We start from the raw sequence: 17468 nt of genomic DNA, 5'->3' as shown, positions 1-17468 counted from the left end.
GCTTATGAGCATTTTATTTTTGTCACCTGTACTAGAATAACTGTAAAAAATAATCTGCGTTAAACCAATTTGCCGTGGATGTTTTCTCAAAACAGTTTGTTCTATAGGAACTACCAAGGTTTAAATCAGCATTCTTTGATGTTTGCTTTTTTCCCCCTTTTTTCCCCTTTTATCCCTTTTAGACGTGGTACTCCTGATTACTTCTACATAAAATGTTGCTTAATATATGCCATGCTGTAATATATTTCTTTATCCAGTTTGTGAGAGGAAGTAAAGACAGCTTTGCATGGTTTTTAATAGCTCTTTACAATATCTCATATGGACGCTGTTAAGCAGCGTTTATGACATTTGTTCTGATGGAATATTGCAGATGAAGTGCTTTCTGCAGAAAAGCAGGGTGGAATTGTCCCAGAAAGAAAGTCAGTGCTGATTTCTTATAGGAGACTGTGGAACATTTTTAGTCTTCTGAGAAGTTCATGCATACTCAGATTAGGGCTTTATTGCCACACACTGTCCTGGAGCAGTTGTTGTTTTCCATTAAAATGGCATCTTTGTGCAGTGCATTCTTCAGAACCTCTGTTAAAAGCCGAATACTGCCAAGTAAATGGATTTTAACATTTCATACGTGTATTTCATAAATAGTTTGGCCAAAGTTCTGAAACCTGTGCAACTCTCCTTAGAGAGGACTTGCCTTTAGTCTGACACTTCCACTTTTCTTTAGCCTCTCCCTATTTCTAAGCCTCTGCCTCTAAAATATTACAAACTTACCAGAGATGTGGCAGAAATCTTTTCCTGCTGCTCCACTTGCCCCTGGGGAGTGACAGGAGGCATCACTGAGGTGGCTCTTGGGTCCTGCATGGCTCTGAGAAAGCCATTGCACAGTCACTCATGTTGGGGCAGAGAAGCCAGAAGACACTGCTGAGATGTCCTACCTGCACCCAGGAGGTGACCCTCCTGAAGTTCTTAATGCATAGGCTGATATGCCAGATAAAAGCGAAAGCTAATGGCATCCCATTAACCAAATTCTATGCCTTAACAATGGGATCTGTGCAAGCAAAGAAATTCACTATTAATATTTGAACACCAGGTTTCTATGAAGTTAAATTGTGTTCTGTCATCAGAGGGGTTTAAAATACGGTGGTTCAGTAAAAAAAAACTTGAACTTGTTTCAAAAAGAAGTCGTACCCCGTTGCTTGGTTGTACACAAGTGTAGACTTGAATTAGGTATTCAGAATTCAGCATAAGTTGTCTTTCTTCAAACAATAATTTTTTTTTTACGTTAAAACTGTATGACTACAAGAATAAGGCCTATGACTATTAAGGCAGTGTGATTAGACTTCCCTAGGAGATTCTGCGGCGTGCAGTGCATGATGTACATAGAAATTATTAATAGGAGAAGGTGTAATATAGTGCACTGTTTTTAATAAAGTCAATTCACGATGCAAAACACTGCACTATGAAGTGCAAATATATTTTCCATACTGAAGATTTTCTGAGCTTCTCTAACACTGAGAACAAGAAACAGGCTGTTTTTAATTTACAAATGTCAAAATTACACTAAAATGGATAAACTTTAAATAGTCCTTCTTATGTAATAACTCCCCAAGACTATTCTTGTCACGTATAATCTGCAAGGAAAGCAAGTTTATGCAGGCATTCAGCAGTGCTAAGTAATCTCTGGGATCTGACCAGTCTCTCCAAGCCAAGGTGAATTATGTAAATTCATTGTACTTTCTTATCCTCGTCACTAAATTATAGGTTTCTTCCTTACATGGCAAATCAATGCCTAAATTGCAGTTTTATTCTGAAACGTAATCTTCACAGTTTCAGGTCACAGACATTGCAGCTTTGTATTTTAAACTACAAGATAAATGCATACAATGCTGCATTAAGGAGCTAACTTGAACAAAGGGAGCATCCCCACAATGCTGAGGGCTAAAGTAATTGTAAACACCTTATGGACCTGGAATATGCTGTGCTGTGCCTCTTTGTTTGTGTTGGAAGTCAGTGCTGGAGAGGTAGGGTTGCATGAAAGGACACTGCTTGCAAGCTCGGGAACAGAGACCTCAGTGGAAAGTGGGGAAGAGGCTCTGTGAGGTAATGCTGTGCAAAACCAAGCTCAAGAATGGAGTAAAAAAAAAAAAACAAAACACATTTTTAGACTCCATCTATTATAATGACAGCCTAATTCAGCTCTAAAACCCAGCATAGTATTCTAAGGCTATGCTATAATAGCTAATTTGCTTGTAAATGGAGTTTGGTAATGCTTTATGTGCGACTTCCCGCATCTATACAGTGATTTTAATCTCCATTTATGAGGAAAATCTATGTAAAGAGAGCCATGAAGTGAAAGCTCCTCCTTCCTCTTTTTAATACTAAATTTAATACTAAATCCTTTAGTATTAAATTAATTTGAAGCTATACATATGTTGAAGCACACAATTTGTCCTTCTGATGTCACTACAACTTTAAGATGCTTTTATTGGCTTTATAGACCCAGAAAACATCAGGTTTGCTTTAGTTTTTGGAATAATTTGATCGACGTTCATTTCTGATACACATGGGAAAACTAGTTTTTCCTTATGAATAAAGGATTTAAAATAAAATACTAGGGTAATTTTCAGTGTATTAAAAAACCCATACATATATATGTGTTTACTGATTCAGATCATCTTTTCCCATCTGTGTAAGACCTAGATTCTCCCAAGACAGAAAAAATACCATTGTGCGAAATACTGGCACTAGCACAGCAGGACAGATAGAATTAGCAGCTCATTAATGCAATGTCAGTTGAACAAATGCTTGCTCTCTCTTAAAAAAGGAAACCATGTAAGCAAACAAACAGCAAAACAAAATATCCCTGCCAGTCGTCACGGAAAATGCTGCTGCTTTGTGAATAAAATGCCTCTGCTTTGTCTGGAAGAGCACTCCTATCGCGTATAAAGTCGTAACCCTGGAAGATACAATTTACATTTCCAACCACTGATCTGTGCAGGGATGACAAAGCTGTTGCTCTGCTGTCATTATCCTGTTAAGCAAAACTGTGTGTCTGTCCATAGGTATTTGGGCGTTTACCACCCAGTGTTTACATTTAGTTAAACTCAGTTTCCAAATACACCCAGATAATATGCAGGATTTAGAGACTCATCTTACTTTCGGTAGTGAAGGTGTAGGATTAGAAATCTGTCTAGACTGCCCTAGGTAGGCTGCCGTTTCACACCCTTCCTGAGCAGGCAGGAGCAGTGTGAGCTCCAGAGGGCTTGGATACAGATGTGTTAGTTGACCCTGCCCTGAGTCACCCCACTTTAAAAACTGGGGGACTCAATGGGAACGCTGTTTTGAAATATGCTGCCTAGCGTTGCTGTCTTTCCATGGCCTCGTGCATGGTTCACTGTGTCACCCTCGCTGTTGTGTGGCCGTTAGCTTGCAGCATAGCTATGAGAGAGGGCAAGTGTATGCTTTCTCTCTGGTCCTGATATTTGCTCATCAAGTTCAATATTTTGTTTCCAGCTTTCAGAAACGACAGATAATTTTTCCTCTTATTCTCCTGAGCAAAAGTAGGTATTAAATGGACACAAAGGTTTCGTGACTAATCCAGCAAAACTGTTTAATCTTTGACTGCACACATATCAACAGCCAATTTACAGAGGATTTGTTCATTTTAATTGTCAAAAGACTTGGGAAAATAAGTATCTCCTGCTTTATCGTATGATTGAAGATGTATCATTGTTTAACTAGTTCTGCTTGAAGCAAAATGCTTTTCTGCTGATAGTACACTCGCTGTGCAGAAAAACTTACCTAAGACTCTCCAGGATATTTTGTGTTTCCCATTTTGTTATCCCATTGTGGATTTACTGGAGCCACTGCATGCTCACAGGGGTGCATTGCACTCACAGTGATGATCTGAGAAACTAACCCAAGTTTTAGTAGTTGCATATATTGCTTATATGTTGTGGAGGGAAACAGCTGAGTATATTCTATAGTAAATTTAGTACTTCAGTTTTGGTAACTTTAAGGCTTGAAGAAGTTTCAATCTTTGCATGCTGCTAGATTTCCTTATTCTCCTCCTTCGCTACTGTGAATCCAGAAGAGGATGATGTGCCTAAATGGCTGAAGTTATGAACAAATCTGCAAGCCTTTCTGGAGCACTGAGGACACAGGAGATTTTCAGGGAGGACCATATGTTTAGGCATCTCCAAGTGAGAGCCAAGCTGCCAGTCCTAGATTTAATGTTAATGACTAATTTCAGATGTTTTGTATTATGAGAAATTATTATTGTCAACATCAAAAAAAAAAAGAGAAAAGATACTCAAGACAGAAAAAAAATCCATCAATGGCAGAATCCCACTTAGCCTTGTTAATCTGTGTGAGGGTGCTCTCTGATCAAGAGACCCAATAGAGTATTGTAGCAATTTTATTGGTACACATGGACACACAAAGTCTAATTTACTACTGATAAGCAGATGTTAAACAGGAACAACTAGGTATTTGCACTTCTTTTAATTCATCTGCTGTAGTTGCCCTATTTTATGGTACGAGGGCATTTTCCATATAGTTGCATTAAACAGCAGGAACTGAATTGATGAAATAGTTGTCATCTTCCTCTGAAAGCAGAACTAAACTTCACCAGCAACAAAAGAGGGGTTGTGGAGGAAAACACTCCATTCAAAAATTCCAACATGGTGCTGGTTTACTGATGAAGTAACTCAAGAAATGATAGAGAATTTACATCAGAATTTTCTCCCAGGGTGGAACGGTTTAGGAAGCAGAAGGTACCAAACAGTTACCAGATTAGGGGCTTTTAGAAAATTTTCCCCTTTATGTGATAATTTTCAAAATTTTAGAACAAGAGAACAGTTCTGGTCTCTGTTCTGGAGCTGAGCAGAGCCAACATTCAGGGCTAACAGCAGATCTTGAAATTCAAAATATAAGTGAAGGGTCCTGGAGACGGAGCTGCTGCAGAAACCGTCACCTTGCAGGAAGCCAGGCTGGTTCACAGGGAAGAGTTTGGGATTCTTCTGAGGTGGTGCAGCAAAATGTAACCATATTAGTGCTTTTTATGAAATGCTATTGCTAATAATAACATTGAATCACTAAACCTGCTGGGTGTTCTACAAGTGATTAGCTAGTGTGTAGCACCCTCTTGGGCATCTGAACCCTTTCTAATTGTGCTCTCTCTCATTGCCCCCCTTTCGGAAGGGCTCTCCAGGAGTTCTGTCGTGTCTGGCAGAATTGGGGCAAAATGACTTTTCCAGACCAATGGCAACCAATGCTTCAGGGAGCAGCTGGCAGGAGGTACAAGTGGTTGGCATGCCATTCGTGTTTTGCAGTCACTGAGCGTATTGTTCCCAAGACTTTACTCATCCATGCTGGCTCAAGGCCTAGGAAGATACAACTCCAAAGCAAGGCATTGTTGTGGAGTTATATTCAGAAGGGCTGAGGGAAATGGAGGAGGAGACACAAGGAGGAAGACAAGGGTCTTTGCATCACTGTGCAGGATTTGAGTTTAGAAAATAAAATCCTTCATAACCCAAGATAAAAAACTGTCTCTAAAAAAGGCTTCACTGTTTGAAAAATGCATCACTACCTTGCTTAACAATGATCTCTTTCAGAGCTATTTCTATTTCTCTATGTATTTCATACCACAAATTCTATATTCTGCATTCCACATTTCTTGATTTAATTGTATAGATTTTTTAGGAAAACTGTTTCTTAATGATAAATAATTTGTCTTGGGGTTTGTACTGATAAGTATCTTTCAGATTTCATACTAGTATCATAGTAAGGGAGTTCAGTAGTTCAGAGCCTCAATAAGATAAGGAAGAAAAAAGAAAATTTGGATTCAGTCCTACTTTTTTAGGTATGATGCCAGGCGAATGCCAAGCCCAGACAGGCAGGCTGTCTAGATTATTAAAATGGTTGGTTCATACTGTTTGGAGGAAAGAGAAATATCATCAGATGACATGTTTGTTGTGAGGCATGTCATCTGCTTTAAATCTCAGTTTGGAAATTCTTTCTTTGAGGGAGGAGTTGGAGAGTTTCTTTTATGAAACCTATATTTCCCTAAGTCTCTGCTCTTTGCCTGAGGTTGTCGTGGACTTGAAACACTGCCCCGTGGTGAAGAAGGTAATGAATAAAAACTGATAGTCCCCAGGGATGGCATCTGAGGAATTTATCAAATTTGATTATCTAATCTGGGCTGCAGGATGAGGGCAGGAAACGTGGGTCTGAACTTGTGGCAGCGAGGAGTCCCATGGGCTTTCTGTTCCTTGCAGCTGTCAGGCCATGTGCTTTATTTACACGTCTTGTAATGAAGTTATCTTCTTTGGAGGTAGCTTAGGAGGGGTGTGTTTTCATTAATGCCTCTGCCTTATCCATTATATTTTTCCTAGCCGGTCATCTGTTAGGGAGCTGGATACGAGGTGGATTTCACTCTAATAACAAACCAGCCGGTTTTCACAGAGCTGGCTCTGTGCCTGAGCCCAACGAATCCTGAATTTCTCCTGTTAAAAACTTGAATCTGTATAAAATTATCTTTATGAAATAAAAAAGGAAAGAGCAAATATCAGAGCAGCCAGAAGAAAGGGCACCCGAGACAGTCTGCGCTTCTTGTCTTTAGCCTCGCTTGTGAAGGCACGGGACGTTTGCTGAGGGTGTTTGCTTGCCAGTTTGGTTTCTAAAGGTGTGATTCCCACATGGTGTTCGTGCTGGCCGTCCTGCAGCCCTGCTGGCCGGCTTGTGCCCTGCTGCCCTTCCTGGGCAACCTCGGTACCCTTTGTGTTTTGCCAGGCTGGAGCTTGGAGCAGTTTCTCCTTCGATCGCACTCAGGCCCATCACACTGAAGGTTTTAAAGGTAACCCTAAGATTTCAACACATGTGCGTGTGTCCGCACACAACTGAGCAATTTATTTACCGGTAGATGCTGTGATGTTATGAAAAGAGGTTAGAGGAGAAGAAGGCTTAAACCTTTGCAAGGGAGAAACCAAAAGATCCCTTCTGTAGGAAAAGCACCTCTTGTTACTAATTGTGCCTCTAATTTTCGTCCTAGCACAGACAGTTTCACATTCATGTTTCCGTGAAGAGATGGAAAGAAAGTAAACACGAAATGGAGAAAACATCGAAACAAACAGCCTGGAGGGGGGAGATAAGGGAATATTTTTACTGTATTAGTTTTGATGAGAGCATTTTTTGTCCTATGTCTGATAATAATCTCAACTACATTGTATGCATTTAGTTTTAAGGAATTGATTATTTAAAAAAGTTTTAATTTATTGCATTGCTCCAAGGGCTTCCTGGGTCTGTGTATATACAGGTACCGAATTGCTAACTTTCAAAATCCAGTTATTTTCTAGATGCCCTGAACTTTTGCATATTTGTAAAAATATTTCCTTTTTTTATGAGGTCTTTTTAATGCTGTCATTCTTGCATCTTTCTAGAAGAGTATTTCAGTTTTGTCTTTTATTTATTACGCTGGCCTCAGCAACTGCAGAGTAACACTAATTCAGCGGTGTGTAGACTGGTTTTATCCCGGCTCTACAGTAGTGTTTCCTCCTGGCTGTGCAGTGCTTTTGAGGGATGATTCCAGATTGTATGCCATACTTTTTACTTCTAGGCCCAGGAATCTCAAAGCGCTCTTCATTTCCCTTGCCTGCTGGCTAGGGTTTTCCTCAGCTTGGCTTTTCTCTGGAGAAGCCGTTTGATTAAAGGACTGGTTCATATGCTGTTGCCCGTGGCAAAAGTTATCCTGAAAAGGAGAAACAAAGGGCTACATCTCTTGAGTCACTGCTCTTAATGGGTGAGCAGGAGTAAGCTCAGCTTGCTCTACAGGATAAATAAATTGTAAAGTAGTGCTGCAGAATCTTCTGGGACACGGGTGGGCATGAGAGTGCTTGTCCTGAGGACATCTGTATTTGGGAAAATGCTCCCTGCCTGGTATCCCAGAGACACAGCATGTGGAGGGTACAGCTGGATGGCGACTGCTCTGTTACACTCGCATTATGTCACTGTTCATTTTCTCACATCCCTCAAAGAAGTTTATGAAGTTGGGCTAGAACTGATCTTTGTTGGAGACAAAGTGTTCTTCATAATTTACATAGGGTTGTGGGTTTTTTTCTTAAATGTACCTGCCAGAGAACCCACGAAACCGTCTTGCTTTCACGAAACCTTCCGTCTATTAATGGAACACTTGTGTATTTTGCATATACACGTATATAAATACATGGTAAACAACAAAGGAAATCCCGTAGCTCGCATTTTTGCTGTTGTATAACACAGAAGCAGAACATCTCAAAGATTCTGCTGCAGGAGTGGTTGCAGCTTTGCTGGGGACTCAGCTGTTCTCAAGCGGTGTAGGAAATGCTTGCTAAACACCTTGTGGGCAAAGAAGGTCCCTGGCTTATGTAAGAAGACTCGCCAGAAAGGTGCTTCTGTTTCGACAATGTTGTACCATAGCAAATGGTCTCCTAAAAACTGATGTCTGACCCTCTTGGCAAAGTCTTCCCCTATTTCTTAGTGGAAATTAGAGTCAATGAAGTTGTGATATAATATTTACAGAGTTAAAAAACCCAGCTTATTCAAATTTGTTCTGTCTTGAGAGTCAGAATTTTAACTTGGATAAATATTGCATAGTTTTGACAGTAGTCTGAAGCTTTATCTGAGTTACTTCTTGATATTTCTGTGTCTAAAAAAAATTAAGTTAGAAGCCCTCAGAGCAGTTTGTAACCTGAGTGCTTCAAAGGCTTGCTGGAAATACAACAGGAACAGTGTTCTGCCGTGGTGTTTCAACAATTCTCTTTACAGTTTCGTTGGGGAAAGCGACAAGAAAAAAAGAATTGTATAAATGTTTAAAAATATTTGAAATATGTAGTACAGGCTTGATTCATTGCATGATAAAAACCCATTTTGGATTCAGTGTGAGCATAGCTTAACTCCTATCCCCAAAATTCCTTTTTTTCATACGCATATCACTTGGGAAATCTTAAAAACTTCAGTTTGCAAAAGTTAATTAAGTCTTCAGTGTCATAATATCATCACAAGGACTCCTGATACCATGTTTTTGCAAAGCTTATAGCATTAATGAGGTATGAAAGCAGATTAACTGCTAATCCAAGGTGTGTGCTGAGTTGCCCCCTTAAAGTAACAAGCCTGAATAATCAAGGACCTTATTTAGTTAAAAATAGGAGTATGCAATTCCAAAACTACTTCAGAAATGTATTTTGACCAATTCAGAAAGCAAGGACATCTCACACAGGATTAATCTTGGCCTTAAAACTCTATAAGAATAAAGTACAATATAGATACTTGCGTTTCCTTGCTTTCCCTAACCAGGAACAGAAAAGTATGCAGTTCTTTTCTTGTAAAGACGGGAAGTTTAGGATCTTGGCTGGTAAAATCAGAAAAGGACTTCTGTCCTCTGTGGAGGAAAAATGACAATTAAAAGGGAATGTAGGTTGTAAGCTTTGGTTTCTGAAGAACACAGGCAGTTGATGAATTTTATACAGGAAAGTGTGCTTGGGAAAATAAGAATCTCTTTGAAGTTCTTTTTTACTGCTGCAATTTGAGAAACTGGGATAGCTCAGTCTGCGTCACTCACTGGTACCTTTGTACGTGACTCAGACAATACAGTTTTAAGAGTCTTTTACAGACTAGGGACTTTTTTTTCCAACTTGCAGAATGTATTTCACTACCACATGGCTTATAAGTTCATGCAGTTTAAAAATATACATTGAGTTCAGTTTTTGGTTTTAGATTTGTGGTTCATCATTCTTTTCGGAGCACTTGAGCATCACTGCAGCTACAGCACTGCAACTTCCAGGCTGAGATATTTGCATGTCAATCCAAAACATGACAAATGGTGTTTGAAATCTGGGGTAGTGATACTACCAAACTACATAAAAGAAGGGTTCAACTCAATTTTAATCACCAATGGCTATGTAATTAAACAAAAAATCTGGCCAGAAAAGCCTGGTGCAGCACTTAAGAAGAGACAAAATGCTTGGCTGTCATTTTTGTTGAAAAGAGGTGATTTCTGCCTGGCCCTGTAAGACGTGTTCATTGTATGGTGGTTATTTCATGTGTTTGAATTGGAAGGGAACCTGTGAAGGAGAGTGTGGAAGTACAAATACAAGTAGTGCGTGTTTTCACTGTAGGCACGTGATTTCCCCTTATGGTGTCATTTACTCCTTGGGTCACAGGTCGTTTGGTTTTCAGCAGTGAGTGAACGTAATGCTGGCTTTTTTACTTGTATGTACAAGAAACTTCTGTCTGATGGTTTGCCACTTGCTCTCAAGGTGGCAAACAAGCTTTTTATTCCCAAACAAGCTCTTTCAGTGCTGGATGACAAATGTAATAGAGAGGAAATTAGTTCAACTGAAAAGTAAAGTTCTGCCAAGGGGAAAATTTTCACGCCGAAAATATGAATTATTATGATGGGTGAATTTACAAATTGCTGTCAAGCCAGTGCTGAGTGATGTTAATATGGCTGTTTAGGGCAGTGCACATTTAATTATTAAATGTTATGTTACAATGCCATTATTTCTCTTGGCTCTATATACTTTTATTTAATGTGCTTCTGCTATGGGGATTTTTTGGCAGCTATGTCAATACAAAGCTTTTTCCTTTGAATGTGGGGCTGAAGAATTTTGCCTATGTCAGATTCACCAGGAGAAAACACTACTATTCCTAAGAAAACACAAAACAAAAAAAAAAAACCCAAACCCATTCAAAACAAAAAAGATAAACTCCCCCTCCCCAAACCCCATGTAAACCAGTGTTAGTTTGTTCTGGGTAAAATATTAAAGAGCAATGTATGAAGAATAGTAAAAATAACTTTGACACCTGTCAAAACACATCTGTCCAAGGGATGGAATGATCTTGAATTGAGTTCCAGAAGGAGAGCACCTCGGTGAAAGCTTGGACTGAACTTCATTCACTGAAAACCACTAAGAATTCAGTGCAATTAAATGCAATTAACTTCAGATCATGCATATCACGTGGAGGGCAAATTATCTTCTGAAGTGTCATGGAATCAGCAAGACTCTGAATTGCAGTTCTGCCTCTCACCCATGGGATATCCCTGTCAGGCTCACATTGACATCCTTGAGTTCTGTTATTTTTTCAACATGACCAAAGAACACCAGTGCCAATACCAGCTTTTTACTCTCTTCCCTTTCATGCCTGATTTTCTTAGGCGAGGGAATTTCAGATAATGTATAAAATGATAGATTTTTGCAATATCACAGTCTGGGGAGCTTGACCTGTATACTCTGGTAGTTCAGTCTCTTGGCAGTAAGTTCCCTGTATTTGTGCTTTAAATAAAAACTGCAATTTCTCATCACTCTTTGACCCTGGAGCAGCGAAACAATCTGTTCTTGCTGAGAAACACTGAAACTCTGTGGAACTGGAGCAAACATAAATATAGATTTCTGTTATAAGTTGGTGGAAAATTTTGAGAGAAAATTATTTTTGAGGAAATAAAACCAAGTCTAAGCCAGAACGCTGATCTTTCTGAATCAACAAAAGGACAATCCTCTGGAAAGTAGGGTACATGGTTCAATTACGAATGGAAAGCAGCAGTTAGAAATTAAAGGTTATATACACTAATGAGGCAATAGAAGGACTAGGTAGACTGTGTTAGAATTAGTATAAAGTCAATAAGGAATTTAAGACCTTCGGGGCAAACTGATGGCTAGAAAAGCTATAGGACTCTAGAGAGCTGAAGGATGCCTCTAACTGATGATTGCAGTACCAAGTGCTCTACCCCAGGGCAGATAAGTTCCACTGCAGTGTCTGGCTACCAGGGACTTCTGGCCTGTGGCTGGTGTTGGTGGAGCCACCTGTAGTGTTATTCTTCAGAGTTCTCCCCATGGCACAGTTCAGGTCAGAACGATGACTCCATAGAGTTGATGTGATCATTGCTAATGACTGGATTGCTTAAACAAAGCAGTAATCTATCCTTAGAACACACATGTTAGTGTGGTAATACAGGAGAACAGAGAAAGCAAGAAACAGTCCTGTGACACGTGCTAGGAGAGGTGCCTCTTGTAGCACTCAGTAATTTCCTTCTGTCGACATAGATGTGTACAAAATTTTCAGTTGAATAATTCTTCACTTTTATAGCTGAACAGAGAGCCTGTGATAAATAAACAATTTTATTGTTTCAGTACCCAAACTGATAAGTGTAAAGGCAGGAAATTTGGGCTTGAATCAGCATTTCCAACAAAATATTAAAAATCCTCCTTCTTCCTACACATTTTATTCTGAGTCCCTCTACATCTTTTTTTCTATTTAAAGTGCTAATTAGTTTATATATCTTTTGAAATACACTGAAAATTAACCTAAATACAAGAATCAGGTTTTTTTTAAAGAATATTTTCTTCTTTTTGAAAATATCGAACTGAAATTTTATTGACCCCTTCAAAGTTTTCATGTCTGTCTTTGGCTGAAGGCATTAGTGGAATTTATCCAAATGTCACAAAGACACAATGTATAACTACAGTGTCAGGAAGGGCTGACAAGACTCTCAGAAGTCTAAACTGGTGAAGCCAGAGTAGACAAACCTACCTCTGAGTTTTACTCTAGTGAGACAATAGTAGAACGTCACATACAGAGCAGATGTAGATGGTCTTGAAAAACTGATGAGGTTGCACAAAGCACCAGGAACATTGTTCATGGGGTGTCAGGTCATGCATTATGTGGAAACTGCTTTAAGAAATGATGTCTGCTTTGAAAGTCATACGTAAACAATATTTTACTTTGTCTTCTGCTAAGGACTGCCTTGAAATGTTCAGACTCCCTGTGCTGCAAACGTAGGCTTTTCACAGAGTGAACAGGACTTGGGGCATGTATTTCATCAGCAGTTCTGACGACTGAGCTAGCTTGCTCATTAACTGCTGGACAGCTCATTAATTTTTCAATGAACCTTTTTTTTCCTTGCCTTCTAGGTTTATGATGAATGTGACTTGGGAAGGTAAAGATTTGTCCTTCACAGCTGATGGTTATCAGGCGCATCCCAGACTGGTGGTGATCGTGCTGAACAACGATCGCGAATGGGAAAAGGTGAGCAATACCTCTGGGGAAAGGACGTGAGGGGAGATAGCAGAGACTTGGTAGAAATCTATTAACGACAAGGAGACAGATTAGCGTCATGGATGTCAATGATGATATTCTGCTGCCTCAGGTTTGTCACAACAGTTCAGAGAAGATAATTTTACCTTATTCTGAGTAGGTCTAAGGAATTTTAATAGGGCAAGCACGTATCTCACTGAAAGATACGTCACGTTGATTTCAGATTTGTGTGAAACACACCTGGCATTTCTTCTTACGGTTTAGTAAAATAAAATGGATTACTCAAACCCCTCCTGCAACTTAGGCCTTAACTACCTAAATCTAGGTGGATTTATATATCTTGATAACTCAAGTACCTTTTATTTTCTTGGTTTTATATTCTTTAACAGATTTTTAGGGTAAAAGTGCTTTGTTTTTTTCTAAAATTTGAAATTCCTGTTGAATTGAAGGATAATTGCTATAATATTTGCCTAAAAACTTCAGAATCTAGATGTGTTCTAGTAGGCAAGTGATCTCCATAAAACTCTACTATAAATAGACTATAAGGAAAAGTTACTGTGAAGAGTAAATATTATTTTCTTAGGAATGTAATAAAGGGATGGAGTGCAGTGACCTAGAATCTAAACATATCTCGGGGCTGATCCTCTAGAAAATTTACTGAGACCAGGTTCTGCTACCCAATTTTAAAAAAACTCTGTCTTAATATCAGGGCTAATCACATATGTGAGTAATAAAAGGAAAAGTTTATTAACAAACATTTTTTTCTTTTAATTCCCACCTCAGCCTGTGGTTGATTTCACTCCAAGTTTTGCAGGCTGTCTGCGGTCCCGTGTTTTAAGAATAGGGGATCTTTGAAACTAGTTGCCGTATGAGACTGTAAGAATCAATCACCTACCCAGTTTTATTTGAAATTCATAAAGCATGATCCTGCATTATCTAAATTGCTGTTGAAATCTATGAACTCTTTTTCTCACAGTTTTAGTGTTCCGTAAAACCAACTTACAACTCCAGTTTGTAAGCCTGCAGAACTCTTCATGATGTTGAATTATAATGACAAAATAAGAATTACTGAAGGACATCTCATTAAATGTGCTAGTCATGCAAAAACACAGAGAGTAGTCCTAGATTATGCTACGTACTTCTTGATGTTCATTTGATGCAAATTTAATTCTCTGGATAAATTTAAGCCTATCTAAATCACAGAATCACACAAGGTTGGAAAGGACCCATTGGATCATCGAGTCCAACCGTTCCTAACACTCCCTAAACCATGTCCCTAAGTACTTCATCCACCCGTTCCTTAAACACCTCCAGGGAAGGCGACTCGACCACCTCCCTGGGCAGCCTGTTCCAGTACCCAATGACTCTTACTGTGAAGAATTTTTTTCTGATATCCAACCTGAACCTCCCCTGATGGAGCTTCAGGCCATTCCCTCTAGTCCTGTCCCCTGTCACTTGGGAGAAGAGGCCAGCTCCCTCCTCTCCACAACCTCCTTTCAGGTAGTTGTAGAGAGTAATAAGGTCTCCCCTCAGCCTCCTCTTCTCAAGGCTAAACAACCCCAGCTCTCTCAGCCGCTCCTCATAAGACTTGTTCTCCAGCCCCCTCACCAGCTTTGTTGCTCTTCTCTGGACACGCTCCAGAGCCTCAACATCCTTCTTGTGGTGAGGGGCCCAGAACTGAACACAGTATTCGAGGTGCGGTCTCACCAGTGCCGAGTACAGAGGGAGAATAACCTCCCTGGACCTGCTGGTGACCCCATTTCTGATACAAGCCAAGATGCCATTGGCCTTCTTGGCCACCTGGGCACACTGCTGGCTCATGTTCAGTCGGCTGTCAACCAGCACCCCCAGGTCCTTCTCTTCTGTGCAGCTCTCCAGCCATTCTTCCCCCAGTCTGTAGCGCTGCATAGGGTTGTTGTGCCCCAAGTGCAGGACCCGGCATTTGGTCTTGTTAAACCTCATCCCATTGGTCTCGGCCCAGCAGTCCAGCCTGTTCAGATCCCTTTGCAGAGCCTCCCTACCCTCCAGCAGGTCGACACTTCCTCCCAGCTTAGTGTCATCTTCAAACTTGCTGAGGGTGCACTCAATGCCTTCATCCAGGTCATTGATAAAGACATTGAACAGAGCTGGACCCAGTACTGAGCCCTGAGGAACTCCACTTGTGACTGGCCTCCAGCTGGAGTTAACTCCATTGACCACCACTCTCTGGGCCCGGCCATCCAACCAGTTTTCAACCCAGGAGAGTGTGCGCCTGTCCAGGCCAGAGGCTGACAGTTTCTGAAGCAGAATGCTGTGAGAAACTGTGTCAAAGGCTTTACTGAAGTCCAAGAAGACTACATCCACAGCCTTTCCCCCATCCAGTAGTTGAGTGATTTTGTCATAGAAGGTGATCAGGTTAGTTTGGCAAGATCTGCCTTTTGTAAACCCATGTTGACTGGGCCTGATCACCCGGTTCTCTTGCGTGTGCTTCATGATAGCACTCAAGATTACCTGTTCCATGACTTTCCCTGGCACTGAGGTGAGACTGACAGGCCTGTAGTTCCCCGGATCCTCTCTGCAACCCTTCTTGTATATGGGCACAACATCAGCCAGCCTCCAGTCTAGTGGAACTTCCCCAGTCAGCCAGGACCTCTGGAAGATGATGGATAGGGGTTTGGAAAGGACATCCGCCAGTTCCTTCAATACTCTTGGGTGGATCCCATCCGGCCCCATAGACTTGTGGACGTCTAGCTGGGCAAGCAAGTCTCTAACCGCCTCCTCTTGGATCACGGGAGCCTCAATCTGCCCCTCTAACTCTTGGATTTGTAAACAGAAGGAACAACTTTCTTTGCTATTAAAGACTGAGGCGAAGAAGGCATTAAGTACCTCAGCCTTGTCCTTATCCCCTGTCACTGTTATTCCTTCTGCATCCACTAGAGACTGGATATTCTCCCTCGTCCTCCTTTTCCTGTTAATGTACTTGTAGAAAGACTTTTTGTTGTCTTTCACAGACTTAGCGAGTTTTAATTCTAGTTGGGCCTTGGCCCTCCTGATTTTTTCCCTGCACGATCTCACTTCGTCCCTGTAGTCCACCCAAGATGCCTGTCCTTTCCTCCAGAGCACATAGAGCTTCTTTTTCTTATTGACGCATCTTGAGATCACCCTGCTCCACCAAGCTGGCTTTTCCCCCCGCCGGCTCCTTTTCCGGAACACAGGGATGGCCTGCTCTTGAGCTGATAGGATTTCATTTTTCAAGAGCGCCCAACCCTCATGGGCTCCCTTGCCCTGAAGGACTGTTTCCCACGGGACTTTGCTAATCAAGCTTCTGAACAGGCCAAAGTCTGCCCTCTGGAAGTTTAATGTGACTGTTTTGCTAACCCCCTTCTTAATCCCACCTAGAACTGAAAACCCTATCATCTCATGATCACTTAATCCCAGGCGTCCTCCAACCGTCAAATCCCCAACAAGACCTTCCCTATTCACAAACAGCAGGTCTAGGAAGGCACCCTCCCTTGTTGGTTCGCTAACCAGTTGTGCAAGGAAGTTGTCTTCGATGCACTCCAGGAACCTCCTAGACTGTTTCCTTTCTGCTGTATTGTACTCCCAGCAGACATCCGGAAAGTTAAAGTCTCCCACAAGGACAAGAGGCAGAGATTTAGAGACTGTCCCCAGCTGTTTATAGAAGAGTTCATCAGCAGCTTCTTCTTGGCTGGGTGGTCTGTAACAGACTCCTATCACAAAGTCCCCTTTCTTGTGGGCTCCTCTGATTTTAACCCATAGGCACTCGATCCCGTCCTCACCGTAATCCAGTTCGAGAGTTTCAAAGCACTCTTTGACATAGAGGGCTACCCCGCCTCCTTTCCTACCCTTCCTGTCCCGCCTGAAGAGTTTATATCCCAACATAGCTGTAGTCCAGTTATGTGAGTCATCCCACCACGTTTCTGTGATGGCAATGACATCATAGTCACCTTGCCCTACAACAGCTTCCAGCTCATCCTTCTTATTGCCCATGCTGCGTGCATTGGTGTAAATGCACTTCAGCTGGGCTGATGAACCTTCAGCCCTCATAAAGGGAAGAGAGTTTATTCTTGATTGACTGGTCCTTGGAATAACTAATTCCACAGACCCAGTTTTATCCTTACTGTCCCCACTTATACTCGCCCTCACTTGCCCTATTGTGGTGTACTGGTGGTCCTCTCCAGCACACCATTTCTCAGCCGCTGGTTTCCCACTTCCAGGCTCATTCCCAACTAGCCTGGTCTCCTCCCCTTCCCCCTTCACATCTAGTTTAAAGCTCTATTTAAGAGCCTAACCAGATTTTTAGAGATAACTTTAGTTCCCCTTCGAGACAAGTATGACCCATCCCTAGTAAGAAAACCTGGGGGTGGGTGGGTCACCCCAATGTGTCAGTCTGAATCTTTGGA

At 41.1% G+C, this 17468-nt stretch overlaps 1 protein-coding gene across 5 annotated transcripts in view; it reads left to right on the top strand.

Annotated features, from left to right (window-relative positions):
- Positions 1-17468, top strand: part of GRIN2A (glutamate ionotropic receptor NMDA type subunit 2A) — a 176850-nt gene that overhangs the window by 93535 nt on the left and 65847 nt on the right. For all 5 annotated transcript variants that reach the window (XM_054080878.1, XM_054080876.1, XM_054080877.1 and 2 more), the window contains one exon: positions 12942-13056. In XM_054080878.1, coding sequence (XP_053936853.1) covers positions 12942-13056 — 115 coding nt within the window. The remainder of the gene's footprint in view (positions 1-12941; positions 13057-17468) is intronic.

This window comes from Cuculus canorus, chromosome 15 (genome assembly GCF_017976375.1).
Source record: "Cuculus canorus isolate bCucCan1 chromosome 15, bCucCan1.pri, whole genome shotgun sequence".
In the NCBI taxonomy this organism is placed as follows: Eukaryota; Metazoa; Chordata; class Aves; order Cuculiformes; family Cuculidae; genus Cuculus; species Cuculus canorus.
The sequence above is the reverse complement of the archived record's forward strand: the minus strand, read 5'-3'. Positions and strand labels throughout refer to the sequence as shown.